Source organism: Electrophorus electricus, chromosome 11, assembly GCF_013358815.1.
Source record: "Electrophorus electricus isolate fEleEle1 chromosome 11, fEleEle1.pri, whole genome shotgun sequence".
NCBI lineage: Eukaryota > Metazoa > Chordata > Actinopteri > Gymnotiformes > Gymnotidae > Electrophorus > Electrophorus electricus.
In genome coordinates this window covers 14,234,466-14,259,515 of record NC_049545.1, presented here as the reverse complement: position 1 = coordinate 14,259,515, position 25,050 = coordinate 14,234,466, and the positions used below count along the sequence as shown (strand labels likewise).

The following is a 25,050-nucleotide window of genomic DNA, read 5'->3' as shown; positions in this document are numbered from 1 at the left end:
GTAAATGTGACAATGTTCACTGTTTGTGTTTTGTGTGAGTGCCAACGTTGTCTTGTATGTTCTATGTTATTAAATGTCTCTAAATGTCGAAGGGGTCTGTGCGTCCTGTTACGTGCACTGCCGCATTCGGGCAGTCGTTACAGAATCACCCACCACCACAGGACGCCAGCTACCCCGGCGACAAATGAACTTCCTTAAGGGCGGTGTTTAGGCACATCCCAAGCTGCTGCTGGGATCCTTGGATCTTGGGGAGAGGATTGCAACCGGCGTTTGCGGTCACACCGGAGGAGGAGTGGAACACCCCCTGGAATTTCTTGGGGGGGCCTAGGGCTACTGAGCCAGGACCCGATGGACTCCATGGGGGCCGCAGTGCTGGCGGTCTGGCGGAGCCGGCTGGGTCTCTGGCAAGCGAGGGAAAGGCCCACGTTCTTCCGCCCCCGTGGACGTATCAGGAACACTGGATGAGTACTCCCAAGGCCCCGGAGTTCGACTGCCTCTGGGGCGCTCCTAGAACGGCTGGCATGAGGAGGACCGTTCAGGGGATTAGCGCATTTGGAATCGGGGCGAATGTGCACCCCCTGCATGTCCAGCAGGGCCAAGGACACAGCTCCAGCGCCTGCGTAGTTAGCAGGCACTGTATTACCGCGCCTTTTTTGTATGTTTACAGGCGCATCTGTTTGTGTGTAGCCGCTCCTTTCGTCTGTCTACAGGCGCGTCGTCACGTCACAAGGAGCATGCCGGACTGCCCTGAGAGAGGCAGGGACTCTGCCTCTCTCCCTCCCACTGAGAGGTCTCCCTCGCTAGCGGTTCCTAGCCCACCTTGTTTTGAGTGGGCACCAGGCATTGCCGTGCTGTGTTTCTGTGTGTACACAGCAGCCTGGGTTCGCAGTCCTGGGTTGGACGCGTCGGGAGCCGCACCCCTTGGGAGGGGGCTCTGTCACGGAACGCTCCCCCCCCCCACGAGTCATGTGGTATGGCCCGCCAAGTACAGGGGGAACCACGTCTGTTTGTAGCTACGCCCTCCATAAGGACACACACCTGCATGGGGTTAATCATAACGTGTCTGTCTATTTAAACCCCAGTTAGTGTGTGCATCGGTGTGGGTCATTGTTGATGTTGTTGTAGATGTAAATGTAGTAAATGTTTTTTAGCCTCACTGTTGATGTTTCTTAGTCTTTGTCAGTGTCATTAATGTTCACGTTGTAAATGTGAGAATGTTCATTGTTTGTGTTTTGTGTGATTGCCAACGTTGTCTTGTATGTTCTGTGTTATTAAATGTCTCTAAACGTCGAAGGGGTCTGTGCGTCCTGTTCCGCACCCTGCGGCACTCGGGCAGTCGTTATAATTAAAGATTCAAATTCAGATCTTATCTCTTCACTATTAGGTATGCCAAAGATTCTATTATTCTTTTAAAAAACGGCATAAAACATCCTGACCTGTACCATGTGATTGGGCAAATTGGCTCCAATTGCTTTCCTTTTTTTCTTGATGGAATTAAATGACACTATTGTAATTTAATGTGCAGCATAAGTACGGAGACAGGACTAAGAGACCCAGATGCAAGAGAACATGGCAGGGGGTTGGTGTGAAGCATAGCTAGATTTACTTAGTAGATATTCATGACTCACTATGAAGTGATCCTGACAGCACACCTTATGCAAGTCCACCATCTTCTCTGAAGCTCATTGGAGTCGATGGACTATTTTTTCGGTATTTTCAACTGCTATCATGATGTAGTTAGAAGCTGTAAAATTGGAAATTGCTTTTAAGATTCACCTAAAGGTAGAAACCTCGGCCAACCTAGGACATGTAAGATTTGAATTTTTTAAAAAATCTGGCAAAGGGGTTTATGTGGATTAAGAAAAACTCTTAATAATGCATTAAACACATGGAACATAAATGGTGAAAAAGATGATTTCAGGGAGTGAGTGCAAAAGAGCATAAGAAAGACCTCAGGGAGACTAACCTCTGATGATTTATACTGTATAAAGTGCTTCTGACATCTCCCTCAATTCAATTTGGGCCCAAGAGGCTGAATGAAATAGTCTTCTTCTTTCCTACAGGCGTCATGATGGAGAGCGACTCATGCTTAGATCCGGGGATCCCCGTGAACGGAAAGAGACACGGAAACAATTTCGCCATTGGCTCCAGGGTGACGTTCAGCTGTGATCAAGGCTACACCCTGAGTGATGAAGAGCCCATCGTGTGTGAGAGAAACCACCAGTGGAACCACGCTCTGCCCAGCTGTGATGGTAGGCCCCTCACCTGTCCCAACTCTAAAGCACCCATCTCACTGAACATGTGGCCAGCTCCTACATTCTGAATGGGGTGATGAGGATTATGTCTTCCGAACACTCTTCGAAGATATACATTTCTGTTGAGCAGAAAAAGAGCTTGAATGAGCTGTTTCAAAGATAACTTTGTCAAAGAAAGAGGAGGAGGCTGTGGAGAGTGCTTGGCTAGATATGGAGGAAGTACCTACAGGAGAGCATTCACTCAAGCTGTTTATCGTATTTGTTTTCCGACTGTGGAGGGGAGTGAAATAAGCACTCGGAGTGCCTTCCAGTGTGTGTAATCAGGCTCCAGCCCATTTGGTTCAGAATCTCCAATTTCCTCCTCTGCAGGCTTCTTATCGGTTGTGTGCTTCCCTCCCCCACCTGATAGACTCAGGACTCAGCCTGATGTACTCTAATCAGTGCCTGACCTTTATTACAGACAGGACCGCCATAACCATGTCTGTTCTGGAAGATAGGATTATTATGTTTGGGGGACATTAGGTCACATTTTGTAGATTTCTCTCCACTCAAGCCTGTGGTTTATTCCATCAGCTTCTGATTCCATAAGATTCTGTAAATCTTCATCCACTAGCTGTGTTTATGTAAAGCTGTGTTTAGGTAATGGGCTGTTAGAAAGGGACAGAATGTGATTCCTTTTTCTTTTTTTCTGAACGTTTTTATGTGCCATTAAATAAATGGGTCTATAGCTTGATTATAACCAGTGGAATTTGGAAAAGTTGCTCTCAAATGGAGGAACACCAGCTTTGGATCCCTTTTCCAGATTTCTGAGTAGCCTGGTGCCTGCTATTGCAGAAGTCTACTGCAATATTGGGTCTTTTATGCCTCTAGAAGCTGATATAAGACTGAATGAATCAGGGAAAACATAGAGTAGGACACCTGGGGTTGCCATGGTATTGCAGACAGTGCTCATTAATATGAATGTGTGCTATGATTGGAAAAGGCTGAGTCTTACTAAATATCACCTGACTACAATCCCTCATGAGCACCATCTTAGAGTCTTCCATATTAGCACACAGTATGCATACATGTGTGGTTTGCACATGAGCTGCTTCCCAGTAGAAGAGTCATTTGATGAGGGTTGCTGGTCTGTTCATGGTTTATTTCCTGATCTGTGCACCCTTATTCAGATAACATGACAGTTCTGTATCTCAATGCGTTGTGCCTATAGTTCACATTATTTGTTACGGAAAACATTGATCAAAAGGGGGTGTTGTTTGTACTAGGGAAAGTGATGAATAAGCTCTCTTATTCGTGTACTGCAGTGTGTACTGTAGACATATGCTGGAGTGCCAAGCCAATACCACACTTTATTTGTCTCACAGCGAAGGGGCCATTTTCACTGATTAACTTTCCGTTGTGGCCTGGGGCATATACGATAACATGCACACCACAAACCCTATTTAATCACCACGATCACTATAGCCTCCAGAGGCTAAGCATTTCTATTTTGGGACTGCTTCTGATTACAATGAGCCTGTGTTTGACCACAAATGCAGTTCACATTGGTGTAGCTTGTTTATTCATTTTGGGGCTAAATTGAGTTTATGTGCACCCTAGCAGCAACTCGCCTAAACCCTGCTCTGCTGCCCACTTTATTTGGAAGCAGACAGGGAAGGTGACTTTGGTTTGGTTTGGTTAAGGACAAAAATAGACCAAGGTTATGTCTGGAAAAAAAAAAAAAAGTTGAAACAGCTCTGTTTTGGATCTCTTCTCACCAGCAATGCCACCACATCCAATTAGTATCTAATTAGTTGCCAGTTTGTTATTTCACATTGTTAAAAATATTTGTTTTTTCTCTTTGTAACATTGGAAATGAGTTAAAGTTTGTTTATGGAATTTATAAAGTGCATATTAGATTCTCAGCACCAAGGGATATTGTTTGCAGAGCTTGACCTAGATTTCCATATTAAATCCATCTGGACCCTTTTTTAATGCCGCAATTTCTGTAAGTAATTTTCAACACAATTGGCATACTAATCAAATCCCATCTTACAAGGCAGTCCAAGGCCCTAATCATTTGCATCTTTGTATTGCATTTTTTAATTTTTTAATTTTGCTAACAAAACAACAAGATTGACATACAAGGCTGGACATGAATAATTACACAATAAACTCTGGGGCGTCCACACCCCGGACCAATCTCCAGGTGTTTGGAAATGGAGAGGAGTTTTTTTTATTACAAATAAACCTGTACACAAATCAAGTTTTGAGCATAGCGATCAATAAATAAACATCATGTGTGTGTTTTTGCCTTCTCCTCTTTCCATTCAGCTTTGTGTGGTGGTTACATCTATGGAAAAACTGGGACTATCCTTTCCCCTGGTTTTCCAGATTTCTACCCAAACTCTTTAAACTGCACATGGACTATAGAAGTGTCTCATGGAAAAGGTAAGACAGAAAGAGCAAAAGTGTCGACTGTTTGAAGGTAAAACAGAGAAATGGCTCATCACGTGAGATTAGTTTTGATACACTGAAACTCCTTTCTCCTTCAATCACCCCCAAATTACCTTTGATAACAATTTTGCCTTGTCTCAAACATTCTCTTCCATTTTATTACCTGGCATTCTGCTGGGAGCAGTGTGTTTTTGGTTTTTTTTTTTGCATACTGGTTTTTTTTTTTTTTGGCCCCACACTCCTTGGAGCCTCACCACAAGTGGTGGTGGAAGATTGGTTGTGGAGGCTCCAACACGCAACCAATGGCAGCCCTAATCTTATCTCCTGCTCCACAGGGGTGCATCTGGCCTTCCACACATTTCACCTGGAAGACTCACACGACTACCTGCTCATTGCGGAGGATGGCACTTTCAGCGAGCCCGTGGCCCGTCTCACGGGCTCCATTCTGCCACCCTCCATTAAAGCTGGCCTGTTTGGCAACTTCAGTGCCCAAGTCCGCTTCATCTCCGACTTCTCCATGTCCTACGAGGGCTTCAACATCACCTTCTCAGGTAAGGTCTTGCCCACCATTGCCATGATGCCCTCCATTTGTGAATTGTGAAAGAATCTGTACTTGTGGCTGGGAACTATCTCGTTATGTAATATTTGTAATGGAGCAAATGCCCATGCTCTCACTGGAGCCACACTGGCTGTTGGATTTGCAATGGCTGTCTGATCAGTGCAAATCTGTATCTTCCACAGAGTACGATCTGGAGCCATGTGAGGATCCAGGGGTGCCTGCCTACAGCAGGAGGGTGGGCTTCCAGTTCGGGGTGGGTGACTCACTAATGTTCACCTGTTTCTCGGGCTACCGGCTGGAGGGTGAGAGCAAGATCACCTGTCTGGGAGGAGGCCGGCGCGTCTGGAGCGCAGCCCTGCCAAGGTGTGTGGGTAGGTGAACGCATTCTTTACTTTTTACTCGGGTAGTTAATTCTTTATAATGGGGGCAGTGAGCCTGTAGGCCTCATGTGCAGTATGGTTTGGTGTCTGTGGAGAGATTGGAGATCTAGAGTATGATCATTTACTCTTAAGGATGACCAAATGTTTGAAAGCCTTATAATTGTTTGCCTTAAATCATGTTGCACTATTGTACAAAATATAGCATACTAGTTTGGGAATTAATGGACTCATTTTTTAGCGTAGTCAATTTAAGGCTTGACACCTGCCACAAATGTAAAGGTACACAATGCAAGGCCTTCCGAGTAACTGGCTTACTGGCTTATGAAAGACATACCACTCGAATCCCTAAATATAAATGTGGACCATACAGATTTCACTCAGCCATGAATTTAAAAAGTGAGGGATTTCTGAGAGGCCATACATCTATTGTTCCAGTGAGGCTAATTTGGTCAGGATGTGTCACTTAACGTGAAGGTGGAGGGTGGGATATTTTAGAGTTCATTTCACTGTGCTGTTTTTGTCCCATGTGATTGTCTGAATCCTGCCTTCATTTCAGCATATGTGATTGTAAATCAATCTAATTGTTGATTTGCATCAAAGAAACTCTCATTTTATTACTGATTTATTTCTAATGGAACTGGAACTAGACATAGCAAGCATGCAAATGGGAAATCACCCCAGGTGCTAATTCATTTTCTGAGCCGTTATGACCAACGTTGTTTGTGGACAGGAATAAAGATGCTGACTAAATGATCAGTGGTAATTGTGCAGGGCTTTCACAAGAGATTATTACTGTAATTAATTATTTATGAACTGTGTTTGTCTGTGTGTGATTAGTAGTAGTAGGATTGTAATAGTAGTAGGAGTATATGTTTGCCCTTAATTACTGCAGTAACTACAGGATTCATTAGCCTCAGATATTGTACCAGCTTTTAGATATTGATATGTACTTATTAGCTACAATAAAATGTATTACTTTTCAGCCACTGTTGCATGAAAGAACTTTTACATACTCTAGAGAAAAATAGGAAAGTCATTATTCAGTACAATGGCCCTTTTTATTTTGTCTCAGACCTCTATAAACCTGTGGGCTTATGTTTCATATCTTACAACACAGTCAAGCAGCTCTGCAGTAGCTATTAGAGGAGGCTTTCCCTTCAGAATCCAGGGAAGCATTACTGAGCCTTTGAGGACTGGTGCATTTATGTGTACTTTTAAAAGTTTGTGTATCAGATAGTAATCGCAACAGTTGTGACTGATGCTGCAGACCTCAAGGTTTTGCAGCAACATCTGCTTTTATACTGGAGCTGCAAGAGCAGAATATTAACTACAAGGGCATCACATTCTAGTGCAGCCCTGGGCCTTTGTGACCAGCACCTAACTAATGCATAAAGCCCCACATTAATTTGCATTCCTTGGAAGTTTGCTGTGGTGGTGATTCATCAAAATGACAAAGGCTCATATTCCAACTGGTACAAAAACCCTGACTGGCCTATCAGCAGGAAATAGAGCAACAGCTGTCAGGGAACCAGTGGCTTAATTATTTCAAGAGTGCACTACTTTTGGGTAGAAGGGCCCTTGCTTTAGAGGATCACTGTAGGGGAGATAGGTGACTTTTGCCACATTCTGTTGCTAAAAATCCAGGTATTGGGTATTATAGAGCCATTCCTCTGCAGACTAAGCAGGTTGGTTGACTTTGCACCAGACTCAAGCCCAGCCCTCAACTCTTTTTCTGTTTCTCCCTCTCCCATCGCTCCCTCCCCCATGCCGCGTCTGACCCGGGGTCTCGGCCAGCCGAGTGTGGCGCCATCTCCATGGGGAGCGAGGGCGTCCTCCTGTCCCCCAACTTCCCAGCCAACTATGACAACAACCACGAATGCATCTACCACGTCCAGACTGACAACGGCAGGGGCATTCAGCTGGTGGCCAGCACCTTTCAGCTTAGAGAAGGAGACTTCCTTCTGGTAGGATCAGACCACTTCTGCTCTACCCCTGTCCCCCGAGCCATGTGAGGGCACGGGGCAAGCACGGGTCCCTTCACTGCATGCTTTGGCTTTTTTTATTCACCACAGCTCACCATGAGATCAACCTTGATCTCTCAAAGGTCACCCATTTAAAGAGGAGATAATGGATTAATAACCCACGCCAGCTTAGCGCTATTTAAAAAGTGTTTTGTGCAGTTCCATGCTTCAAACCGGGCGAATTAAAACGTTTGGTGGTGAAGTTTCACAGTTGCGTCATCTGCATGGTTAACATGTAAGGCTTTGTAATCCTCAAGACATCTGCACACGTGACTTAGCGTAGGCATTAACTATTCATAGATTCATTTAAGCTACAGCACTCAGGGCGCCTGTAGCTGCTTATGAGAAAGAAGCTCCCTATAGACCACTGTGGCCACTAATTAAGTAGCCAGGGTGTGAAACACAGCGTCTGAGATGAGGCAATCAAACGCACATAAATCTTTGTTATAGCCTCTTTCCTGTCGTATTCTCATGAATCTCAAAAACATTATTTCCATGAATGTGTTACAACTAATTGGCTCTGTTACTATCATGTTTGATACAGGATGTGCAATTCTAACACATCCCTAGGCAAGCTGTTTTGGTTGAAATTAGGACTATGGTTAATTTTGGTTTCACGAATAACTTGAGGTGATGGTGTTTTTGTTTACTATTTTCTCTATGTGATGTTTTCGATTTTTGTGTTTACTAACTCTGGGAGCAAGAACCATTGTTGTGCTTAGGCAGAGGGTTCCATTCCTCCACGTCTTGACTGCTCACTCCACACAAGCTTGAGTCACACAAGGAGGCTGAAACAATGTCCTCTGTGCCTGAAAAGAGAAAAGTGGAAAACTGCTCCCCGACATTGATTTATGACCTTTAATATTTCCGGCTGTGCTCTGGTCTTGTCCCCCCCCCCCCCTTTTTTTCTCCTTTACGTAGGCCAGTGTTTCAATATGAACATAATATCCAAAAGCAATTACCAAAGAGAAAAAAAGAAATCATCACAGGCACCAAATTCAGCATTTTGTTTAGAGGGGAGAAATCAGTGAATATTGTGATGGGACGTGCATGGCCGTCTGCGGAAATGTTTCTAGACATAACTTCAGATGACACCTTAAGCAGCGGAGGAATTGTCGGGCTCTCAGTGTTCCTTGTCTCTTGTCTGCCCTTCTTTACAGGTTTATGATGGTCAGGACAGTTCATCAAGGCTGCTGGGCAATTTCACAAAGAGTGAAATGTCCAGTGACATCATTAATAGCACCTCCAACCATCTGTGGATTGAATTTAATAGCAATGGGACAGGAACCAACAAGGGCTTCAAGCTGATATACACTAGTGAGTAAATTCCCAATACCTTTGTCAACAGGCGCTTCACTAGATACAAGAAGTTGTTAAATATTTGTCATGCTTTAACACAGAGATCTGTGGCATGTCAAATATGATACAGACCATTTGTTTGAGGTTATCACATTATTGATCTGCACTTTTTGACAGATTTAGCTTAGGAAGCACACTAGAGAGTGAAAAAAACATTAAGATGTGACAGCATAGCTGTCATATTACTTTTGCTATTATACTCTAAATTATTTTGTCATTTTTGCCAATACTATTTTAGCAAAATTATAGCAATTATAATAATGAAAGAATGGCTATGAAATAATAATTTTCCTTCATTCCCATTGTCTTCTCAGAGCTCTGAGGAGCAGTGAAAAAGATGAGCACGTGCAAGCTGCACCCCACAGCGCCCGCTTTATGATGCTTTTGAAAGCGCTTTAGCATGCAGTCAGAACATGGGGGATAAAAACGAGTTGCGCAGCTATGGGGCAACTGAACAGATAAAAGATGATCCTTCAGTCGAGCATATGTTGTGCCAATATTAATTTGAAATGGTCTGCTTATGGCAGCATTGGGCAATTGTGGCAGGCAGGTGCCTTTTTTATGGCCTAATCTTTATGTCATTATTAAGCAAGAATCAGGCCCGTGCTTGCCAGGGGGCTGATTTCAGAGGAGAGGTGTCCTTTCCCCCTCTCTCTCTCTGTCTCTCTCTCTCTCTCTCTCTCTCTCTCTCTCTCTCTCTCTCTCTCTCTCTACTCTGCTCTTTTCCATTCTGATGTGCTCGTTCCTGTCTCTGCACCATCTCCAAGGCTTTGATCTTGTCAGATGCGAGGAGCCTGGCACCCCGAACTACGGCTACAAGATCCAAGACGATGGCCATTTTGCAGGCACGTTCGTGCTTTACAGCTGCAACCCGGGCTATACTCTGCATGGCAGCAGCACACTGACCTGCCTGAGTGGGGATCGGCGTGTGTGGGACAAATCGCTGCCTTCCTGCGTCGGTGAGCACTGCCCTAGCCCCTCCCCTATGCCCTCTCTTCCTATTATCTACCACCTATCACCCAAAGAAACCCATTCGGCTTTGATATATGCTAATGAAATGAGTTCCATTTGTAGTTTTTGTCCAAAGTATTTCACTTAAAAAGGACATCATGTTATCACATGATGAGAAGATATTTAGAGGGATTGAAGCTTCAGATGATGAAAACCGACCCTGTTATTGAATATTAAATATTCTGTCGATTCAGCAGTTGGGCATTTTCACTAATTAGGCTCTCACAGGTGTGGTCTATGGTATTTGTGTTTTGAAGATTTTGTCTGAAATGTGAGGTGATATGAAGCTTCTGCTGTCAGTAAGAAATAATCTATTAATTGGTTGTCAGCATTTGTCATCATTTACACAGGTAGTACCAGAGGCAGACAAAGAAAACATATTGTACTGGAAATAATAAAATGTTTCGTTTCAGCAGTTCAGTATTTGAGTGCCTGTCAAAGCATTGCTGAAGACATTTATAGCTGACTAAGGAAAGGAATTTTTTTTTTAGCTTGAGAAAGATAAATGTCACCCTGACTATCAGCATGTCATGTGGAAAACTTCTTAGTTTATGGAAATGTTAGGATCAAGAATGTTAGTCATACAATATATTGCTTGACATGGTTGATGAAGTGCCATTGTGAGAAATGTCTATGCAGGACCTCGAGCGTTAACGGATCTAAGAGTGGATTTATGTCATTTGTTGAAGCAGCATTAGCCCTGTTTAAGCACACTGGAAGCAGTGCCTGCCTGCTATACTCCATAGTGCAAAGTAATGGATGTTAAATCCCAGGCTAAGGGGGAAAAAACATGCTGTACAACTATTACAATGCCAACCTAAAATTCTGTGACCCAGGTTATAATGGGATGGTCCTTGACTGCACTGTAGTAAATCTAGCTGCTATTCACTCTGTAATTTCCCTTTCTTCAGTTTGGAAATGTGCACATCTGTATGTAGAACACCTACTATCAGTTGTTTTCCCAGTTAGTGTTTTCACACCATATAAAGATTTAATAAATCCTCTTAACCCTTAACTTATATATAGAGTGGCAAAAGCAGGGAAAGGAAGAAAAAAGCTCGCAATTTACTCAGAATCTAGAGTTCAGATCAGAGATTCTGCACATGTGTGTAGACCAGCCCAGTAGCCACAACCCCCCCCCCCCCCCATGCCCCGGCAAACTCCCCCTCCCTCATTCCTTAATTAAAATGGCTTGAATGAGATATAGTGCAGGTGCTTGGCATGGAAAATGGATGATATTGCCCAAAGCAGTCATTGTATTCATTTGTTCGAATTAGTGAACATAATAAGGCCATTTCCCTTCCGTTTTGCCAACCACATTTCTCACCTGTAGAACAAAAAGAAGTGGTATTATTCTGGTAGCATAAGAGTGTAAGGAACTGGAACTAGTTCATACAGAGGGGCTTGTCCCAGCATACCCCAAACCAAATCACTGTTGGCCCAGTGACTAGAGACTGTGCCATGAACCTTTGTTTATCTTAAGCAAGCCAAACACAAAACTATGCATAGTGAGGATGCAGGCAGGAAACTTTAGTACCTGAAAGCTGAGCACCCATCCAAACACGGTTCTTTTCTTTCTCAGCGGAGTGTGGTGGTCACATCAGTGGAGCCATATCTGGTCGCATCCTGTCTCCTGGTTACCCTGCCCCCTATGACAACAACCTCCACTGCACCTGGTCTATCGAGGCAGACACAGGAAAAACCATCAGGTACAGTGACCCACCACTAGCCTCTCAGCACAGGCTTGGCAAAGTGGCACAGATTTCCACTGCATCTCCATTAAGTTCCATATAATTCCCACTTCATTCATGACGTAGCATGGTCATTGCATCGCCACCCTGCCATGAGCGCTACGCTGGCTGGCATCTGTTCCCTCACATCCATTACATGAAGAGTGTGAATAAAAAACACCAAACACTAGCAGAAATATGACAATAAAGCTTCTGGACTTTCAAAAATGGGCCAGACATCAGGTAAGCCTATTAAATTTAAAGAAGAGATCATGGCAATGCGGTTATTTGACAGTGCTGTTGGATGCAGCCCATCTTGTCAGGACTTCACCGTAAAATGTTGAATCTGGCTGAAGTATTTGAACACACGGTTCTGTGAACGAACAGCTACACAAAGATGTCCACCCACACTTCCCAAAGGGGTAGTTAGCGTAGTTCTGACTACTATTGATAACTGGTTTGTTTTCATGGCCCTGTTCCCTCTAACTAATCAAGGCTGCCATTCGCATAGCGAAACATTGAATGTAATCGGATTGCCGAGGGGCTTCATGCTGTGGCATCTAGCCCCTTCAAAAAGCAAAAGATGAGTGAGAATCACTTTGTGTACTTTTTAAGTTACAGTGATCTTAACATTGTCAAGATATGGGGCCCAAAGCATATTTTAAATAATTCCATTTTTGCTATGGTATAGTAAAAGGGAAAAAAAAAAACACTTGCTGAAGTAAATACATCTACAGAGTTCAATTCTCAGACTTTACCTGAGTTCCTACAGTTTATGTTTCTGATATGTACTTAATGGTTCAAAACAGATTGAAAAAAAAAAAAGTAAAACTAAATTAATTGCTCAGATTTTTACTTAATTGCACTTGTAGTCTATGGTGTTAATTAAAAATCAACAAAATTAACATTCAGTTGGATAAACGAATGACCTTAAGACATCTTTTCTCTTTATTCACTTAGATGTGAAGGTAGAAACTGATACTGTATCATATCCAGACAATCTCTGCACATTTATCTTCAGAGTAACATTTATATTCAGGGTTTATTTCCTGCATGTAAGCGCTTTTACATACAGTGGCGCATGTCCCGCATCTGTAGCCTCCACTTCATCGTGTTCGACACGGAGGCGGATCACGACGTCCTGAAGGTATGGGACGGCCCGACTGAGAGTGGCATCTTGCTAAAGGAGTGGAGCGGCTCGCTCCTGCCCGAGGACGCCCACAGCACCTTCAACGTGCTCACGCTCCAGTTTGACAGCGATTACTTCATCAGCAAATCCGGCTTCTCCATCCAGTTCTCTAGTGAGCAACTCGCCTGCTCTCTCACTTCATACACACACACACACACACACACACACACACGCATGTGTGTCAGTGTGTGTGTGTGTGTGTGTGTGTGTGCTATAGAAATACTCTGCTTAAATAGTACTAATTATTCTTAGACTATCATGAAACTTTATAAATAAGATTGTGTAGTAAATATGAAATTTTGTCTCTGTAGATATGCTACAGATATAAGCATATAGATGCTGTCATGAGAGTTGCAGCATGACATTTTATATATAATAAAAAGGAATTCCTCTCTCTCTTTCTCTGTCTCACTCTGTTTGCCCAACTTACCATAAATCACTAATTGAATAATTATCCCTGTTATTTCAGCTACAACTGCCACAACCTGCAATGACCCAGGCACGCCCCAAAATGGCAGCCGTTATGGGGACAGCAGGGAGCCGGGCGACACCATTTCTTTCCAGTGTGACCCAGGCTACCAGGTTCAGGGTGTGTCAGAGATCACTTGTGTTCAGCTCAACAACCGATTCTTTTGGCAGCCTGACCCCCCTACATGCAGAGGTATTTTCACTTACTCCTGGCTGTTTCTATCAGCTGATGATGAATATAAATGTAGCCAGAAAAAAAGAAAAACATGGATCTTGACGCATGTACTATTTGTTTTTGCATATGGAGCGATTTGTAGAAATCTGAGAAAGTTATGTTACATTCCCACAAGTGCAGCTTTACAGCAGTGAGTCTAGCTGCTAGCTAGTTTATCGTTTCCTAAATTACAGCGTGCACTCACTATTGCCTGCTCCTGGACCTCTAATTGTTTTCTGGTTAATTCTATTTTTTGTACCTTGTGCAACGTTTACTTCAGCCAACCACGGTGCTGCATACAATGGGAAAATGTATGCAGCAGAGAGTGTATTCATCAGAAAATGTCTGTATTGAGATTCTGTGTGTTCCCCAAACCACTGCTCATGTTACTGCACTAAAATGTTCTCTACCACTCACAGAAACTAGGTGTATTGATGTCCTATTCCCAAGGTTATTTTCATAGTCAGTGACTTCCCAGCCTGTCACTATCGGTTAGGTCACTGCATCTGATGCATTAATTATTACTTTCAGGCTCTACAAGTAACATTTACATATCCTTTCAGATAATTGTGCCAGGCTTCACTAAATTTTCTTGATAATTCATTGCAGCTGTTTTTATTGATCATTGCCTTTTTAATGCTCAAAGAGTCCTTCAGCTGTTACTCAGTGTTATTGTCCTTTGGATAATGAACCTAGAGAAATCATAGGATAATCAATTCAGCAAACGCTGCTCATTGCTGTGTGTGAGTATGTCTGAGTGTGTGTATGTGTGCCTGAGTGCATTTATGCGTGTGTGCCTATGTAAGCATGTTTGTCTGAGTGTGTGTGAATCTTTGTGTTTATGTGCGTGTGTTTGTTGAAAACTGGCATTAAAGCTCTCACTCTCGTCTCTGTGCTGTGATAGCTACCTGTGGAGGCAATGTGACAGGACCTGCTGGAGTGATTCTATCACCCAACTACCCACAGCCCTACCCGCCAGGGAAAGAGTGCGACTGGCGGATAAAAGTCAACCCAGACTTTGTCATCGCTCTAATTTTCAAAAGGTAATAGGCTCATTCCCAGTTGGGGGTCTACTAACTCTGATGCCCCTAGATGGGCGCACCACAATGTTGATGTGTATCACGACTGTACATCTAAATAGCATCCTATCTCAGTCAAGCTGCTTTGTCCTTATTGTGTCGAGACATGTATGATGAATCTGGATATATTTGTAATTAAATAAAGAAATATACTGTCATTGTATCAGTGTCCTGATCACCCCCTGTATTCATCATGTCATGGGCCGTCATTTTAAAAATGTGGCTGTTGGGGCTTAGTGAAGGTTTATGGGAATACGACCTGCCTTGAACAGATTCATCTTTCCTCACCCCTAATAACGAGAAATGAGACTACTTATCTCCCTCCCACACAAAACAGGTTTGAGGAATCAGCTGTGGCCCCCATTTCTTTCTCCCCCACCTTCTTGCAGGCCCCGTTTATCTAGACTTTGATGGAATATTGATGGGGAAATGCGTGACAGCTGTCTCAGTAATCGTCCCCTTAATGACAAACATCTGAGCGCACTGTCATCAGTCAGCCTGCGGTGCTCTTGTCTCGTTATGCAGCTTCAACATGGAGCCCAGCTATGACTTCCTGCATGTCTACGAGGGTGAGGACTCCAATGGGCGACTCATCAGCAGCCTGCAGGGCAGCCAGGCGCCCGAGCGCATTGAGAGCAGCGGCAACAGCCTCTTCCTTGCCTTCCGCAGCGATGCCTCCCTCGGCATGTCCGGATTCGCCATCGAGTACAAAGGCAAGTCCCTCAAGGTGCTGCCGGAGTAAAGCAGGTAGTGCAGCCATTTAGGAACACTTGGGTAAAAAATGCTAATGCTATTATCCACCAATTAACATTATGCTAATAAAATCATGCTGATTGGTGGCTACTTACTGCCATTCTTTATTAGCAACATTAGCATGTTTGAAGTGTTCCTATTAGCTCTTAAAATTGGTCAGCTTTGCATAGCATTGTAGTGTAAGGTCTCTGCCTAGCTCTGATTACATATATCAGTGTTTTAAGGTTGACTGAACAAGTCTGGCTTCTTTCTGGAGCTATCCACAAAACCTTTTGCCTAAAACATAAAGCTGAGGCCCATTTAAGCCATTACACTGGATAAAATGTGAATGACTTGCAATACAAGAAATGTAAAGGAGTATCCTTGGACCAAGCATGTTCTCAATCTAAATCTGTTATTCTCTTCAAAATAATGTGTCTATTAAACCACCCCCCAGAGATCATATTAGTAAAGAAAATTATGATGTATACCTTCACCTTCAAAACTGCAATAAATTAGTTTAGTCATAGCAATACAGTGTATGTCTGAGGGAGCAGGTGAGGTTTCTGCCATGTTCTTACAGCTGTCTCTTCTGTTCATTTTTGTGAACCATAAGGAGAAAAGAAACTTAAGAAATTCAGTGGTATCTATAAAAAGCTAAAGCCTCATCATGCTTTATACACTTAAGATGCACTTATTGAAATGACATAAATATTTGGATTTTTCTTTTACATTGCGATTTACATTGCGCTGGAATGAAAAAAACTATGCATCTTTCTTTTAAATAGCATATTAAGTGTCTGGCAGAGTAATAGTTATTCAGCCATTAATTGGAATGCTATTAAGTGGTTTCCAAGCTGTGTGTGTGTTATGTATTAAGTCAAATATTGTGCATCCATTTCCCAATATTATTAACCTTTCTACTTGAATACCTTGTAATTTTCCTCAGGGGCAAAGCCTGCTTTTCTTTTTTCTTTAGAGGGTGTACTTATGAAATGCCAAAGCAATTCAATGCAGACAGCACGTCCTTCCCTAAACATGCAATGTGGCGCTTTAATTCGGACAGACTGCCCTTTGTAGTGAATGTAGTTGATTCAAAAGAACAAGGACTTTCTTTTCCTCATTCTGTGCCAGAAAGTACAAAGTTGCCATTTCATTTGTCCATACATTGGCACTATGTGGTGTGAAATGCTTGGTGTTCCAGAAGATGTCTGGGTTCTGTGTAATAACCATTGGTTCCCTGAATGAGGGAACCAAATGCTGTGTCAGGAGCTGACACTATGGTAGAACCCATATGATGACATTTGATGACATCTGAAGGCTGCACAGATTTGCGCCAAGTAATTAGCAAGTGGCTCGCTGGTGCCGCCCCCTTGGGACCACCATTGTGGGCACTTATGCAGGTGCATAGTAGTCACACTTACTATGTTCTGACAAGGGGACACACCCTATGCAGAGAGAGAAAGAAGGAAACTCATTCCCTCATGTAGGAAGCAGGGCTAGAAACATAACTCACAGACATAACATTCCTTTTCATGTTGGTGACTTTGGTGCTACATCGGGAGCTGACACAGTGGGAACGCTACAGCAACAGTCTCCACTACATACCACTTTCACAGCCAGTTGGGGCAGCCCAGCCTTTTGGGGTTCCAGAGAGGAATCTGATATGGGGGCTGCCCTCGAAGCAGCCAAGTTCTGACTTGATATCATATGTGCTAAACCTGGACAAACATGCAGTGTGTATTACTCAACAAAAAATCGAATGCTGTAGTGTTAACTCACCAGCCACCTACAGCCATCATTACAGAAGAACTGTCTGAAAGATAACTGCACTGGCGTCTGTGGTTGGGCCAGAGGCTGAATCTGGAATAATAACGGTGTAAAAGAGTTCAGTTTACTCACAAAAATTTATTCTGTGCAGACATATTGAGTACATTTATTTATTCATTTATTCATTAAGTGCTTTGGCCTTGTTACAAAACTACCAAAAGCTAGTGTAAATTTGCCAGCCACATAATCTATTGAGGTTTCCCCAGGGGGTTCCAGTCATAGCTGTCTGTGAGCCACTGAGGTACTTCAACAGTGCTTCAGAAGAATATACATGCATAATCTGAGAAAAAAATGCTAGCAGTATGATGGAAATGTTTTCTGCAAAGTTATTTCATACCATTATAAGAAAAGTGAAAAGTTATTTCACTTTAAAGGCTAATTATCTTTTTCTCTAACCTTAGCAATGAAGGATCCAGACATCATATCTGAGGCCATAAGAGCAACAAAACACACTATAGACCAGGTTAAGTTGGCTATAACTTCCTTGCAGTAACATGTACCTTTAGCCATAGGATTAGTTTTGAACTTTAAAAATGTATTGATTTTTTTCTCACATTGACATGGGCAATCTTAATAACTGTTATCTGGTTAGCAAATCCATGCTTAGCTCTTGTTACCTCACTGTGTCCAATATTAAATTTAGTGTCTCATACCACGTTCACCGTCTTTCATGACTATAATTTAAAATTTAATTTAAAAGATCAAATTACAGTTCCATTAAAATATATTGGAAATTCCATGTTAACAAAACATACTATTTGAAACACTTTATGCTGAGATTCATTTCGCTTTTCATGACATTATGCTTGGTAGAACCTAACATTATAAAAAGCTGATGTTTTTTGCCTTGCAAGCCAGCTATCTAACAAGTCACCTGTTCACCAAAACATCTGAATAAGACCAAGTAAACTAACATGCACTATACCATAGCTTGCCTTGTTCAAATTGTTTCTTATTTTTCTCTTTTCCTTTTTCTGTTTACTATTTTCTTTATTCCTTTTGTTCAGGCTGATTTTTTTTTTTTTTTTTTTTTTTGCCATTCACTTCATATAAGTTGAAATTGAAGGGATTTCTATGGTTTATTAATTCACAACCTTGTACACTAAGAACAGTTTGTTTCTTAACTAAATTTATACAGTTGGCTATACTTGTGCAATCATTATCACATATGTTGGAAGTTAGATGTATTATTACTTTATTAGCCTGTTTCTTTTAACTTTGTCCACAACAGAGCCTCCTGCTGACTGCAGGGTGCTGACTAACTTCACAGGGCCAACCCTGATAGCCAGCATAGTTAAGCAGAATGATGTTAGCCTGCTGCAGAACAACAGAACCCGATACGGCAAAAGCCACTTCCTCATCAGAAGGATGAAACCTGGAAGATGGGGGCCAGGTTAATGTCCAGATGGTAAAAATGTGCATGGGGTGACGCCCAGTCTTGTGCCAGACATAGGTAGACACATCCTTAAACCATGCCCATGGTGCAGCAACACTCCTTGTAGCAACACTTGTATACCAATACAGGATGACAAGCCCAAAGATAAGACTGAGAAACTGCTTCCAATACCCAGTAAAATAAACACCGCTTAGCCCTTCTCCTTAAAAGCTACACAGAAATATCTGATCAGTTTTGCATGGAGGGCATAGAAATTCCCTTATACACAAAGCAGATGGAACATAGATTATTCAACCTCTCATTCTCATGTGAAACCAAGGAAGTAAGAAAGTAGACAGATTAATCACACATCTCATGGATTAATATAATAAAGTATAGTCCCGATATTAGTATAGTATAGTGTCATTAATAGAGTAGGGAAAAATTCTGGAAAAATAGCCTCTGATTGTGGAGGTGGAAAGCTCAAAATAGTCTTGCAAAAAATTGGCACCATAGTAACTGGAGAGTGAATGGAAATGTAATTGTGTGCAGGACACTACAAAACTGCCCTTTTAGTGAGTATATTTACCTCATAGGTGACATATACACTCTTTAGATTATCTCAATCTCAGATCCCTAAACAGGGAGAGTACATCTGTGCCATGGTTCATATAACCCAAAACCTGCATTGCCTGTTGAGAAAGCAAGTTGAAATGACAGTCTCCTAGGGGTGGACTTGTCTCAACCCAACTTTGCTCAGCAGCTCATGAGAGACATTAGTAGCTGCAGAAGCCTTTAAAACTAAAGTATTCACATAAACACACATTGCCATAATGCAAGCTCACATAAGAGAGTGTGCATAGTTAGCAAATTCAATTCCAGACACAGAAGAGAAATATTGAAAGTCTTCAATATTTGAATGAAAGATCTTCCAGTTCACCCTGTGCATAGGTCTTTTAGCTGCCAAAGGAGAACAACTCGATAGAGGTTTGCCTGCATTTTAAGTGAGCTAGAAAAAAGCCAATCATCCATAAAATTTAATACACGAATGCCATGCAGATGGAATGGTGCCAGAGTTGCCTCCATGCACTTCATAGCAAGGGGAGATAGTAAGGGACCAAAAGGTAGAACTTGAAACTGATTTGCCTTGGCCTTGAAGAAAAACTAAAAAGCTATTTGAATAGGAAAATAAGATTTTTTTAGTTCCACTGTGACAAGACAGCCCCCCTGACACATGAGAGAAGATCCATTTCTGAGTGAGCATTCAGAAAGTGAACTTGTGCAATTTCCTGTTTGGAATTGTCAAATACAAAACCTGGTGAAGATCCCTATCTGTCTTCACCACATAAAAAGGTCAACTGTAGAATCTACTTTTTGCCTGACCTATGGAGGCCTCAGTAATTGTCCCTTTTTGCAGAAGTCACAAAATCTTTTCCTTTAACACTGGTGCACTCTGTAATTGCAAATCGGGGCACGTATCTATCTATGGTTTTGATGAACCCACTGAAAAATACAGTGCAATTGCTCCATGAGTGGCTCAAATAGAAGTCTGAAGGACTGAGCAATACTGCACTCCAGTTCATTACTGGAATTTCCATTGATCGTGGTGAGGGATGCCTATGACTATGAACCCTGAGAAGAGTATGCACAGAGGTTAGCATGGGCATAGTGTATATTACAGGGGAATTTGTGGGAGGACATCATATGTTTCGAGCCAGAGACCTTCCACTCTGGATGGCTCAATTCCTCTTTTTGTGAAGGTAGAATGTAAGGAGCATTTAGTATAACCAGGGAGCCAAGACTAATGATCAGTTTCTCTGATTTATTTATAAGGATATGTTTGAGCAAAATGAACATTTTTGTTTCAATCCATAAACTATATACATTTTCCCCAAATTCAAAATAAAATTGTTATTTAGGACATTTATTTGCAAAATATGACAACAAAATAGAAATGCAGTGTCATGAAACCTTGAATAATGAAAAAAGAAAACAAGTTCATGTTCATTTTTAAACAAATTATCTTAGGAAGGCTTAGAAATCAGTGTATTGGTGGAATAATCCCGATTTTCAAACATGTTCTCCACCAGACTGTAACATTGTTCATTAAATAAAATTTGGTTCAGGTGATCATCTGATCAGAACCTCAGTAGGTGTGCCTGTGTTGGAATTCAACACTGGAATGAAAAGGTCATACATGTAGACATGACATTTTGGAGTGGTCTTTATTTCCAGAACTGAATATATATACATACATATACAGTAGAAACATGTATACTACACACAGAGGTGTGTGTGTGTGTGTGTGTGTGTGTGTGTGTGTGTGTGTGTGTGTGTGTGTGTGTGTGCGTGCGTGTGTGTGTGTGTGTGTGTGTGTGTGTGTGTGTGTGTGTGTGTGTAGGGGGTGGGGGTGTATACCATCCAAAATTCACAATGTGAATTACTTGATTATTGTTGGGCTTTGCATAAAATTACTGTCTGAGATCCACTATCACTTGATACGTGCAGGTCCACCTTTTTCGGAAGTGCAAACCAATTGCTGCTCCCTAATGGCCTGTTTTGGCCACCCACCCTCAAACCATGCCCATAAAGCAGCAACACTCCTTGAAGTAACAATTGTGCAGCAATAGCGGTACATAATCCCTGAGATAAACCAGAGAAATTGCTTCCACTACCTAGTGAGATTCATAAGACTTCATAATGGCATTGTGTGAATAACTGTAGTCATATCATTCTTTCAACAGGTCCCTGGCTGAGACCCAATAAAATGTGATACATGTAGATCATCCTTTTACCGAGGCAAAGCACATGCTGTTGGTTAGATTTCAGAGAGGACTCACAAGGATTAGCATGCTTAGGCCACCAGTCATCCCTTTGTTGTATAGAACTATGGTCAGAGCAGGGAATGATGTGTTCATAAGCAGCAAATTGTTGCTTAGCTGTCAGAGTTTCTCCAATACTGTATTAATAGCATATCCAAAGAAGCCTCGCTGAGAGAGTAAAGAGAATCAAAAAGAGGAAATGGAATGTCCATATGGAAAGTTTTGTCCTTGAGGAAGGCTTTGTCCTGCTCACAAATCTCCATTAAATTATTCAAGAGGTGCCATTCTTCGTACACAGTACTGGTCACTGATTTGCCTGTATTTTGTGGTGAGCAGTCCAAAATATGTAATATGTAAGGTGCAACTGTTCTGCTCTGGTCCTTTCTCAGCCATGTTAAGCTGCAGATGAGCTTGGTAGATTGTATAACAGCCATTACATTTGTGGGCAGTGCTTACTTGGCCCACAGTGGCCTACACTTTTCCCACAAATTCAGATGTTTGTATACATGGCACTGATGAGTGAAAGGGGTGAGATTTCATACCGGCCATGTGTGCTGGGCAAAGATGAGAAGCCACCATCTTCTCTACGGGGAAGGCTGACATGTCCCCATTGATCATCTCAGTCAATATCCATAAACTGTGTGGCCGAAGAATTGTCAGTGACATCGATTCTAAGTCTTTACAAGACTTAACAATGTCAGTATTGAGGAAAAACGGTAGTGTTGCGGTGGACTTTGTGCAAAATTGCTTGTCAAATCTAGGTTATTCATCAGACCAGTCAACTTATCGATGACACTAGCAATGACATATTGTTATTAGGGAGGGCACAGGTGTAAATTTCACCTTAGAAATGGGAGGGGACCTCATGGTACTCCATTCTGAAATTACCAGTCCTTTCCAACACATCTTTTGAAAATCATTGAAGTAAATATACCTGAAGGACAAAGCCAAATGACTCTTGGTCAAAATGCAAAACTCTATTGGGAAGTGTGCGTGGCTTGATACATAGGAAGATTTGCAGATTCCAAGGCTGCGATCAGCACATCATCCATGTCTTCAAACTCTAAGCCCATCAGTGTGAAGAATGTAGCAAAAAGAAGATCCCACAATGGCAATAGCTCCTGCACGCAGTGCTCTATGGGAAGCCTAACGTTACCAGGTGCCATTCAGCAGGGTAGAGAAGTGAAGATATAATCTCACTATGTTGGAGCATGTAGGCGACAGGGAAATTGAAATGTGGGCGAAGAACAGGCTGTCAGAGCACACGTGACCCTAAAGGCAGAGTAGAGGAAATGTAGCTGTTGTCCAACCCAAGGGGGTGGTGCCAGTGCGACACTTGCCAATTACTTGTCGTGATTCTATATGGGCTTCAGATGTCATCACGCCTCAAGCTATACTCCCATTATGTCAGTCCCTGACACATTGTCGAAGTGACCAACATGACAGGAAACCCCAAGAGAAACTGTGGTATCTTACTTTTCAAAGAAGACTTTCTCAGGGCATCTGTGTACGATCACATGCTACCACATATTAAGTGATATACAGTGAATTGGTCATTCTAGATCTGTCTATGCTAGATCTGATCTCCTAGTCATTTTTGAGCCACAAAACTATTCATTCCAAAACTCTCTGTAAAATCATAATTGGTCAAACATAGACCATAAAGCAAGCAAATACCTGTCCATTTAAAGATAAGATGGGGAAGGTGGGTTCTCATATGGTCTTCTTCAGTCTTTTTTTTTTCTCACTTTAATTCATGTGCTTTTTGTTTTTTTCTACAAAAGTCAATCTCCAGTCCGTTACTGTTCATCACACACCAGTAGGCACAATCATTTGCTGAGTTATTGGATGAAAGACACAAAAATAAAAAATCCAAATCACTCTCAAGTTTTTGAGGGATGGGAGGAAAAAAACAGACACATCTACTGATTATGGAACATAAATATTATGTGAATGTTCCAAGTTGAAATTCCAGTTTTGCTTAGGATTTAAAAGCCGGCTATCACTGCAAAATGTGGAGCCGGTGCCTCCTAAGCCAGGTGCAGTGCACTACAGACATACGAATAATTCCTCCCTTGTTGTAGAAATACGAGGGAGATTGTGTTGCACTGTAGCAATTTCACCGACAGAATCTCCCACCTCCTCCCACTTCCTCTGGTCCCTAAAGCATCAGGAGAAGGAGAAGTGGGCTGTTAGCTGTCATCTTGTTTGGCAGCCTTTCCGAGCACCACCTCCGGAGCTTTCTCCAACTGTCCTTCTCCGGGTGCCTGCTGCCAGGAGGAGTCGGCACGTCCGCTGCTGCCCCATGCAAGCTCTCCTTGCCTGTTCCCCTACAGCTGGCCCCTCTTTAATGCAGATTGCCCTAAAGCTATTTTTCCTGCTCTTCACCCCCTCTCTATCTATTTCCACTCTCTTCCTGTTTCTCTCTCTATCTTTCTCTTTCTCTCTCTCTCTCAGCCTCGCTCTTGCTCTCTGTCACACACACGCAGACACATGCATGCACTTTCCTTCCCTTCTCAACTCCCTCTCATTCTTTTTTCTCCTTCCCATTACCTCTCTATCCTGCTTTATTCCTACCTCTTTCTCTTTTTAAACTTTCTCCCCTTAACATTATCTCACCACTCAGCTTATCTCTTTCTCGCCTCTTTCCCCCTCTCTCTTTCTTTCTCTCTCTCCATCTCTCTCTGCCTCCCACACCCTGTATCTTAGCCATAGGCATCTGGGAGGGGCAGCAGCATGGTAACTCTAATGCTGGCTCTTATCCTATTGTGGCCTGTGTTTGCATTACATCGACAGCCATGTCTGATTAGTGCCATTTGAGATCAAAGCTGGCTTTAATTGAATTACAGGTATTAATACCACTTTTCTTGGACTTACAACGCATAGCCACAGGAAAGCATGAATGTGAGAGTGGGCGGTTTTCCTCTAAAGTCGGTGGCGCTAATTATTTGTTGCAAGTTCTCCTTGTCTGAAAGCTGGTTATGTTAGCATGAATATTTATTAGGATCAGTTGTGCCATTTAACTCTTGCAGAGAAGCCCCGAGAAGCGTGCTTTGACCCCGGGAGTATCATGAATGGAACCAGGCTAGGAATGGACTACAAACTTGGCTCAACGGTCACGTACCAGTGTGACTCGGGCTACACCATCAGTGGCCCAGCCACTCTCACCTGCATAATTGGAGCTGATGGGAAACCTGCTTGGGACAAGGCTCTTCCTACATGTAAAGGTAAGACACCTCTTCTAAACAATTCAATAGATGCCCAACAGGCAAGTACTATAGCAGCGGCCTTATAATAATTTAAATTATTATTGCTAAAAGGTGAACCTGCATAGAACCCTTTTCCAGTTTTTTTGGATTTCATCTCACCTTGATTCATCTTAATATTTGCATCCTTTCATTTTGATGAGTCAGATGCAATGCATTGATTTGATTAATTTGATTGTGTTCCATCATCTAGTGAAGCTAGTAGCCACCTCCTTATAAAAGACAGTATTCATTTTCATTTGTTTGCTTTCCTGCAAGTTAATTGATTTAGCTCTTTGTTCTATGTATTATTCCTCTGTCCCTATGCAAGTGCATTGGCTTTGG

At 42.4% G+C, this 25,050-nt stretch overlaps 1 protein-coding gene across 1 annotated transcript in view; it reads left to right on the top strand.

The window, feature by feature from the left end:
* The window catches only part of LOC113585753 (CUB and sushi domain-containing protein 1), a 266,455-nt gene that overhangs the window by 186,411 nt on the left and 54,994 nt on the right, over positions 1-25,050 (top strand). The window contains exons 18-30 of the mRNA XM_027023454.2: positions 2,064-2,252; positions 4,569-4,685; positions 5,027-5,242; positions 5,433-5,621; positions 7,425-7,594; positions 8,812-8,968; positions 9,778-9,969; positions 11,604-11,730; positions 12,850-13,052; positions 13,410-13,601; positions 14,527-14,665; positions 15,227-15,414; positions 24,493-24,687. Of these exons, the coding sequence (XP_026879255.2) occupies positions 2,064-2,252; positions 4,569-4,685; positions 5,027-5,242; positions 5,433-5,621; positions 7,425-7,594; positions 8,812-8,968; positions 9,778-9,969; positions 11,604-11,730; positions 12,850-13,052; positions 13,410-13,601; positions 14,527-14,665; positions 15,227-15,414; positions 24,493-24,687 (2,274 nt within the window). The remainder of the gene's footprint in view (positions 1-2,063; positions 2,253-4,568; positions 4,686-5,026; positions 5,243-5,432; positions 5,622-7,424; positions 7,595-8,811; positions 8,969-9,777; positions 9,970-11,603; positions 11,731-12,849; positions 13,053-13,409; positions 13,602-14,526; positions 14,666-15,226; positions 15,415-24,492; positions 24,688-25,050) is intronic.